General features: G+C 43.0%; 1 protein-coding gene across 1 annotated transcript; it reads left to right on the top strand.

The window, feature by feature from the left end:
• The first annotated feature begins 3,503 nt into the window (after positions 1-3,503).
• On the top strand, positions 3,504-8,725 carry LOC113035085 (uncharacterized). The gene is made up of 2 exons (XM_026190371.1): positions 3,504-5,841; positions 7,417-8,725. Exon 1 carries the CDS (start codon positions 4,701-4,703, stop codon positions 5,763-5,765), a length of 1,065 nt encoding a protein of 354 aa, XP_026046156.1. The 5' UTR covers positions 3,504-4,700; the 3' UTR covers positions 5,766-5,841; positions 7,417-8,725.
• Positions 8,726-9,413: the final 688 nt, after the last annotated feature.

Genomic DNA, 9,413 nt, shown 5'->3' with positions numbered 1-9,413 from the left:
TTTTTCAAACTCAGTGAGTGGTTTTGCTATAAGTATTAATAGTTTTAGAAATTGTGCTATAAGAATCACAGTTAGGGTTTAAGCATTCAGAAAAAACTGTAAGAACCTTTTACTTTTATCTGGATAAAGAGCAGTGCCTGAAATGTCCATCTCAGCCTCCCCAGAAAGCTCAATGCAATCTTAATTATTTTTTCCAAAATATGACCACACTAGGAATAAGCTAAGAAGCCCGTGTAGGAGGTCTTCTAATGTAATGTCTCTGCTCTCATTTCTTTTTGTGTTTCCCTTTTCAAGAGCCCCACTTTAGGGCACTATTTTCACATTTACACACAAAGCAACTTACTGTTAAAATTGTACTTTTGTTTCTTATGTAAAAACATTAGAGCGATTCAACATTTGACTTGTGACACAGGAAGGGGACTTGGGATCAAAACGGGCTGTATGTGGCTTATATGTTTGACTTATTCTAAGTTCTTTTAGTTCACTTGTACCAACATAGATGGGAATTCAATTACTATATTTTCCTTAACGTTATGTATATTTTTTTTCATTCTGTTTATGTGGTCATAAGATTTAGAAAAGCACTTTGGCACTGTTCTTTTAAGATGTTCGACACATCTTGCCCGTGAAACAGTCTATGTGGATACTAAGTATCAAAATAACAAGTCTCCACTCTAACATCCTGTTACTCAGACACTGTAAATTCCCTATATCTGGATATTTTCTGTCTTCAGGCAGAAAGCAAAAGAAAAAAAAAGGTCACAGTTCGAGAAGCTCTACAGAAGCTGGCTCCGTCCTCTTCTGTTACTCTGTATTGAGACAGCACCATCTAGTGGAGACCCATATAGTCAATATGGCGATTGCAAATGATCCTATACTTGGAAATAAACACTTGTGTTTGTTTTGATGTGTTTGAATAAACACCAGTACTTGAAGTTTGGATCCCTCTATGCTTATGGATCTATGACAGAAGTATGAGCTCAAACTGACATAGCCTACCTTGTGCACAGAGAAAGCAAAAGCCAGATGTGTTTTGTATTCATACCATCAGTGTGCAGTTGGCGCATTGTGTGCTTAGTAGATGATGGCTTGTGTGTACTGTTTGATACGGAAACACCATTTTTACGAAGGTGTGAAGAGTTAATCTAGCTGTGTTTGCTTTTGAAAGAGAACTACAATGTTTTGATTATTGGGTGACAGGTTTTCTTATTTGTGTGAAGAGTTTTGCAAAATTAGCCAATAGTTACAAAAAATGTGCTTAAGCATACAGAAAAAACTGTAAGTGGTGACTTACAGTGACTTACTGCTGAATCCTACTTCCGGGCCTAAAGTAGTCTGCATTTACAGTTTTTGCCCACTGCTTGAACACATTTTGCAAAACCCCGCTCGCTGTGCCAAAACTGTACACACAAGTACACATGACACAACACTGGGAAATATACTATTCTTTTTTTTTTTTTTTTAAATGACATCAGAAACAGCAGTATGCGACATTACATGATGGCAGAGCTTCAGTTCATCCTTTGTCATTTTTTTTTTTTTTTTTTTTAATAAATAGGACAGGGGGAATGAATGAGAGAAAGAGGGGGAGAGAAAGAAAGAAAACCAAAGGGGAGAAGAGACGGTGAGAAGGGGGGGGAAGAGAGAGAAAAAAAAAAGAACTCCTGGGTCACCTGTATGGAGAAAAAAACAAACAAACAAAAAAAACAAACAGAGGAGACAGCAAACAACAAAGAGCAACATAATAATAGAGAAAACAAAGCACCATCACAATAAACTAGCTAGTCATAGATATCAATATTTACTAAATAATAAACGATATTGTGCAACACGCAAGATAGACAGCGCACAGTGTGCTTTGAGGCAGCAGCCAAGAAAGCTTTAGTCCGCGTCTGTGAATACCAGAAAGACTTACAGTGACTTACTGCTGAATCCTACTTCCGGGCCTAAAGTAGTCTGCATTTACAGTTTTTGCCCACTGCTTGAACACATTTTGCAAAACCCCGCTCGCTGTGCCAAAACTGTACACACAAGTACACATGACACAACACTGGGAAATATACTATTCACATCTGTGCCAAATTGGAACTCTACTCCCAAAACCTAAACTCTGCTGTCAAAACCTAACATTCCTTTGTCAAAATGTAACTCTGTTGACAAAATGACACATACCTGCACCATATGCAAACACTCACAGATCAGGGGGAACACACTAGTCTGCTGTACATAAAACACTGCAGTCCTTGATTCCCATTGTTTATTCAGAAGGCACATTTACAGGAGACACATTTCCAAACAACCATAAACGCAAATAGACCTACTCAATACTGTACATTGCAGTACCATGAATACAGGTACAGCAAATAAAACAACAACAACACAATAGTACTGCAATAGAAAAAACACTATACTGTAAACACAAAAAACCATGACAATTGTGCATAAGTGGGCTCATGGATCCCGCCGTCTGTTGGGGTCTGGCCACAGGACCTCATCAACATCGCAAGCAATGTCCTCTCCCGCTAGGCACCGGGGTAAATATCCTCTTGCTCTCCCTCCATCCATGCTTGCAAAGTTCTTGGAATGGCTACGCTGAGGGCTTTTTGTAGTTGGCTAATTGGTGTTCGGTTTTGCAAGTAGGTGCCTTCAGGTGTGTATTTGAGTGGTTGCAATTACCCGATGTGTTTTGTATTTTGGATACATGTGTTTTCCGAATGGCACCCTGAGATTTCATTTTGTGAGCGAAGTGTCTTATGTATGAAATAGAGTGTAGCATGCAGGACCATGTGTGTTGCATGAGGGAGTAGGTGTGTTGCATAATTGGTACTGGGGTGCAAAGCAGCGCTTTTGTTTAAGGTAGGGGTACATGTGTTTGAGGTATGGTAACAACAGCTTCACGTTGTGTTACTTTAGTCTAAGCATGGGTTTATAGTGTTCAAGCAACGGGCAAAAACTGTAATATGGCTTTTGTGTTGTTAACATGTTTACTGAGAACTGAGAACCCTCACGTTAACTTTTATCGAGTGGGAAAAAAGTTAGCTTGTTTATATTATGCTAACATAGCTGTGTCGCTAGCGGTCATGTAGCACATCATTATATACCAGCTAGCCAAACTTCAGTAACCCTACAAACGTCACTGCTGTTTAGTTTTTTGTCTTCATTTATGTTGGCAGTGATAAGAAAGCTGTACATTTTAATTTGTTTCCAAACCGCCGCAGTCAGGACATGCTATATTGTATTTAGATGGAAGCTAGCGAGCTAACTTCCTGCTAACTTCTAACTCCGTTAAATGTCATAAATTCCGTTTTCATGGATGCATGGATGTTAAACTCAGTTGTTACACCTGGTAGAGCAGAACGCTGATCATTTTATTAAAGATGAAAGACTTTAGACAGTTTTTCAACTCTCAGTAATGCCACAGTGATCATTTGATATATGGACCTGCAGCAGAGTTTAGGCCCAGACACGGCTAGTGACGTCAGACTGAACGATTGGATGGCGGAGCGACACGATGGTTTTACCGTCGTTGTTGCACAAACCGACGCGTAAAACAGCCTCTTGTCCATCCAGACTCATACTTTAGATATAAGAGAAATAGAGAACTCCAAGAAGAAGCAAAGATAGCCATTACATTAAGTAAAACCATCATGCTCCCGAGCGAGACGAGTGCATCGCTATGAGATCGTACAAAGTTCGATACAGCAAGTCAGTTAAGTGCACAGAGCTGTATGCATGAAGAATCTAAGAAAAGAAGAAATAAGCTTTCATGGATAAAGTTTTGGACTATGATATGCTGCCAAGCTACAAGTCGTGCTAAAATTGAACAATTGCAAACGACTATGTACTGTCGCTGTTGCCAGAAGATGAAAGGAATGTGGACCAGATGCTCTGGTTCAATCCAAAAAAGGAGCAGTTCAGTGCGTTTATGACTGAAGTTGAGAAATGGATCATCGTAACAAGACATCAGCATCAAGATGACATGAGCCCAGATGACAGCATGTCAGTGACTGCTAGACCACCTGCAAAGAAATCAGATACCAGCGTTGGAAGAAGCTCAGTCAGTAGCTGCTCATCAAGGTCGTGCAGAGCTTCTTTAGTATCATCTGTACGGCAGAAAGAAGAAGCAGAGCGCGCTGCTCTGCTCGCACGAGCCGCATCCTTGAAACAGAGACAAGCCTTGGACATTGAAGAATGTAAGTTAAAGTCAAAAAGAGAACAGCTTGAGATCGAGACAGCTATTGCTGCTTCTACAGCCAAAATAAAAGTGTTAGAGGACTGTGAATATGAGAGCTTTAAAAATGATGTGGAACAGTGTGAATCAGCTGTTAAGCAGTTCAGCTTCCAAGAGCCAAAGGTACAAGGTGAACATGATGACTTGCACCAAACTGATGCCAGTGTTATTCCAATGAATCTATGTGAAGTCATGTTGAAACAAAATGATATCACTGAGATGTTAGTCAAACAACATAGACTGTCACATTTGCCTCAAAGAGACATTCCCATCTTTAGTGGTGATCCACTTGAGTTCATACCATTTATAAGAGCCTTTGACCATACAATTCATGATAAAACTGACAGTGACAGGTTATATTACCTTGAACAGTTCACCAGAGGTGAACCCAGAGATTTGGTAAGAAGTTGTCAGCACATGAATCCTCAACAAGGCTACAGTGAGGCAGGGAAGTTGCTGTTTTGTCATTATGGAACTGAGAATTGCAACTGCCTACATGAACAGAGCATTTGATTGGCCACAAATCAAAACAGATGATGCAAAGGCTCTTCATAGCTATTCACTGTTTCTCACTGGTTGTAACAATGCAATGCAAGACATCAGTCAACTGCAAGAGATGGAGATCCCCACGAACCTCAGAGTTATTGTCTCTAAACTGCCATACAAAATGAGAGAAAAAGCCTCTGCTTTTGACATTCAAGAAACAAGTGGAAGGAGAGCAAAGTTCTCAGATCTGGTCAGATTCATAAACAGACAAGCAAAAATAGCTGCAGATCCTTTGTTTGGTGACATTAAGGATGCTGAAGATAAAGCAAAGTCGTTTGCAAATATGAGAATGACTAGATCATCCAGGCAAAGGGGAAGCACATTTGCTACAAGTGTAACACAAGCTGCAAATGAAAGGTCATCTGAAATTAATAAAAGTGCTTCTTGTCACACTAGCAATGCCTTCCAGAAACGATGCATATACTGTGAAAAACTGCATACACTGGCAGAATGTCAAAAGGTCAGAAACCAGCCTTACAAAGAAAGACTAGAGTTCCTTAAAGCAAAGGGTCTGTGCTTTGCATGTCTGACACAAGGTCATCTGAGTAAGGACTGTAAGAAAAGATCATTGTGTGAGTACTGCTCTAAGAGACATCCAAGTATGCTTCATTGGACAAGGGAGGAGGACAGTAAGGCAGACGATTGCATCCAGAGAAATGTCTCAGACATTCCCACAACAAGTGATGAAACACACAGTTCAGGCAGAATTTGTGGAGCCACAGGGGCCGGAAAAGGCATTCATGTGTTATCGATCGTTCCTGTGTCGGTTAAGTTAAAGAAAGCCAATAAGTTGATTGAGACTTATGCATTCATGGACAATGGGAGCCAAGCCACGTTTTGTTCAGAAAAGCTGATGAGACAACTGGGTGTAGAAGGTAAGAAGACAAAATTCATGCTTCGCACAATGGGACAAGAAAAGATGGTGACAAGTTATCACCTGTCAGGATTAGAAGTGTGTGGTTTAAATGAGAACACCTATATACAGTAGATCTTCCTGACATTTACACTCATGCAGACATTCCAGTGTCTAGAGAGAACATCCCTACACAGGATGACTTAAAAAGGTGGCCACACTATGCGCTTACCTGCTGCTCTCTGGCAGGTAGCTCCATGCCCTCCTGGGTTTCAAATGCACCTTAGAACACACATGCATCAACACTACAATGAGCGGGTGGAGGGAGGTTTGGAGTCTTCTCTCACCCCCGTTCTCTGCGGCCTGCTGGAGCGGGGGGCTAGGAGGAGGAGTTGGCCGTCCGACTGCGGTCTGGAGTGTGGGGCCTCCCTGCTGCTGCGGAGTCAGGGCGGTCTGCCTCTCCCCACCGCAGGGAAAAGGGTAACACCACCTGGGTCTGGGTGCAGTTCCCCCTTCCAGGGGCAAGGGTACCTAGACCCGGTTCGTAGAGTACGCTTGGGGAGTGTGATCGTGTGTACAGCGTCTCTTCATGTCTGTCTCCACGTTGGTTGAGTGTGGAGTAAGTGCATATGAGAGCATGAGGGTGGGAATGGATGTTTGTATCTGTGTGTGCCTGTATGTCTGTGTCTATATGTCAGGTTGGGTATCAGACGCCACCTCTCTGGGGACATCTCAGGCCCTCCAAGGTTTGGAGGCCTATCTCCCCACCACCACTTCCCCTGCCAGTGGTGGACTCCCTCAGGTGTCGGTGCGTTGGTGGTTCTTTGTGTCCAGGGATGGGCGTCCAGGTACACACCGGCTCACTCCTTGGTGGCCGCTTATCGGGGCCTGGAGCCTGGGGCTTGCTCGGGCCACTTCGGAGGTGGGGTGCCCCCGGCTTCTCGGCCTGGGGCTCGGTCACTCAGGCACAGCTGGCTGCCGGCGGAGCTCACAGGCGCGTCAATGCAACCCCCCCCCCCCTGGCTTCTGCTCCGCGGCTGCTGAGTGAGCCCTCATCTGGGACTCTCCTCAGCTCTTTCTGGGACAGTGGCGCGGCTGCCCCTCTGTTGGTCTTCCTTGGTCTCTTGTGTTCTGAGGGCCTCTGGATGTCTGGAGTTTTGATCTCCTCCATACCTGCTTCATGCCCTGGAGGACGGGGCTGTGCCCCCCCCCCCCCCCCCCCCCCCCCCCACACCCTCTAGCAGATCATTACATGAAGGAACCTTTTAAAAAAACAAGCGCGTCCATGCTCACAGGTGTACACACGGGTGATCACACCCACAAACTACACCCTTTTTGGCTCCTACCTCAAAGCACACTGTGTTCTGTTGATCTTATGTGCTGCACAATAATGTTTAATATTTAGTATTTACTGTCATATTCCCATATATCATTGTGATGTTGTTTATTCTATTACTCTTGTTCTCTTCTGCTTGCTTTCTTTTTTCTTTCTCAGCAGGTGATCCAGGTGATTGATATATGCATTTTTTATTTCTGCCCATTCTGTTGGTTTTTGTTTTTTGCCCTTCTCCCCCGTCCCTCTTCTCAGCTGTTTCTCTTTCCCTCTTTCTTTCTCCCCTTCTTCCCCCCAGTCAAGTCTGTCCCGTATTACAGCAAGGCTGGGATGGTCAATTTGGTAAAGTAAATCCGTTGGGCATCTTTCTTTGCCTTTAGACAATAATTCTGATGGCAAAAGAGCCAAACGGGACAGGCAAAAAATAAAAATAAAAAAATAAAAAATAAAAAGGTGGCCACATCTTCGGCAAATCAAGTTCCCACATTCAGATGCAGACATTGGACTTTTGATGGGATGTGATGTGCACAAGGCTATGGAACCATGGGAGATTATTCATAGTAAAGATAACGGTCCATATGCTATTCCAACAGTCCTGGGTTGGGTTATCAATGGCCCTCTCAAGAGAGATTCTTGCTCTACTCCTTCTGACAGAGAGCTGAGTGTTTCAGTAAATCGCATCTCTGTCACTAATGTTGAGAATCTTTTGATGCAACAGCTCAACTATGATTTTCCAGAGAAAGCTTCTGAGGAAAAACAGGAAATGTCACGAGAAGACATCATGTTTATGGATTCTGTCAATGGCACAGTTGAAAGGATTAATGGTCATTATAGCATAGGTCTTCCTTTGAGAAACAAAGCTGTCAAAATGCCAAACTACCGCAGTGCAGTAATGCAGAGGGCAGAGAATCTGAAAAGAAAATTAATTAGAAACACAGAGTTTCACAAGGAGTATCAGAGCTTCATGTCTGACTTGCTGAATAAAGGCTATGCAGTTCAGGTACCAAACACAATACCCCTGAAAATGAGAGAGTTTGGTACATACCACACCATGGGGTGTACCACCCCCAGAAAAGAAAACTCTTGTGTAGTTTTTGACTGTGCAGCATCCTTTCAAGGGAAATCACTGAACGAAGAACTCTGACAAGGGCCAGACCTAACGAACACACTGATTGGAGTACTAACAAGGTTTAGGTGGGATCACATTGCCTTGATGTCAGACATAGAGGTGTCACCAGGTGCGAGTACCTCCAGAGGACAGGGATCTTTTGCGTTTTCTCTGGTGGCCAAATGGGAACTTGAATGAACCTCTGCAAGAATACTAAATGATGGTGCACTTGTTTGGGGCAACATCCTCCCCAAGCTGTGCAAACTATGCACTAAACAAAGCAGCAGAAGATGCTAAAGAAAAAATGCCACTAGCAGCAGTTAACGCTGTTCTGAACAATTTTTATGTAGATGATTGTCTTCTGTCAGTTTCAGATGAAACAGAGGCATGTACTATGGTCAGGGACCTGACTGCATTGTGTGAGAGTGGAGGATTTCACTTAACAAAGTGGATGAGCAACAGCAGAGTTGTCCTTGCTTCCATTCCTGAAAAGGAAAGAGCAAAAGAGATTAAAGATTTGGATTTGAGACATGATGCACTACCAGATGAAAGAGTCTTAGGAGTGAACTGGTGCACAGAGACAGATGTATTCAAGATCAGGATAACTGAAAAACCTGTGCCAAAGACTAGGCGAGGCATCCTGTCATTTGTAAGTGCAATATATGACCCATTGGGCTTTTTGTCTCCTGTCATTCTGACAGCAAAAATCATCCTGCGAGAGCTATGTGGCAGGAAGATCTCATGGGATGAGGAAATCCCAGCTGAACTGGCTCAAAGGTCACAAGTTTGGCATTCAGAGCTTTCAAAACTTCATGGCTTTACCGTCAACAGGTGTTTGAAACCTGCTGGATTTGGAGTGGTCATATCTACACAATTGCACCACTTCGCTGATGGCAGTGAGAGAGGTTGTGGAGACGTTACTTACCTCCGTATCACAAACCAGAAAAGAGAAACTCACTGCTCATTCATTTTTGGCAAGTCCAGAGTGTCCCCTCTGAAGCAGATGACAATTCCACGTCTGGAGTTGACAGCAGCTGCAGTTGCTGTAAAAATGGACAAGCTCACGAGAAAGGAGCTGCAAATGCCACAAGAAGAATCTGTGTTTTGGTCTGACTGTTTTAAAGTACATTTCCAGCGAGAACATCAGATTTAAGACATTTGTAGCAAATAGTGTCACTTATTAGAGACAACACAAAACCAAGTCAGTGGATATATGTGAACTCTGAATTAAACCCTGCTGACCACGCTTCAAGTGGAATGAACACAGACAGAGAATTGACAAAAGATAAGAAAAACTGGCCAATTCCACCGGACATTAAAGAAACACCAAAAAATGATGTTG

The sequence above is a fragment of the Astatotilapia calliptera genome, chromosome 13 (genome assembly GCF_900246225.1).
Source record: "Astatotilapia calliptera chromosome 13, fAstCal1.2, whole genome shotgun sequence".
Taxonomy (NCBI): domain Eukaryota; kingdom Metazoa; phylum Chordata; class Actinopteri; order Cichliformes; family Cichlidae; genus Astatotilapia; species Astatotilapia calliptera.
This window is presented reverse-complemented; position numbering and strand designations above follow the sequence as displayed.

What these genes read in the sequence shown, in the direction of transcription:
- LOC113035085 (XM_026190371.1), top strand. Translation starts at nt 4,701, where the DNA reads ATGGAACTGAGAATTGCAACTGCCTACATGAACAGAGCATTTGATTGG.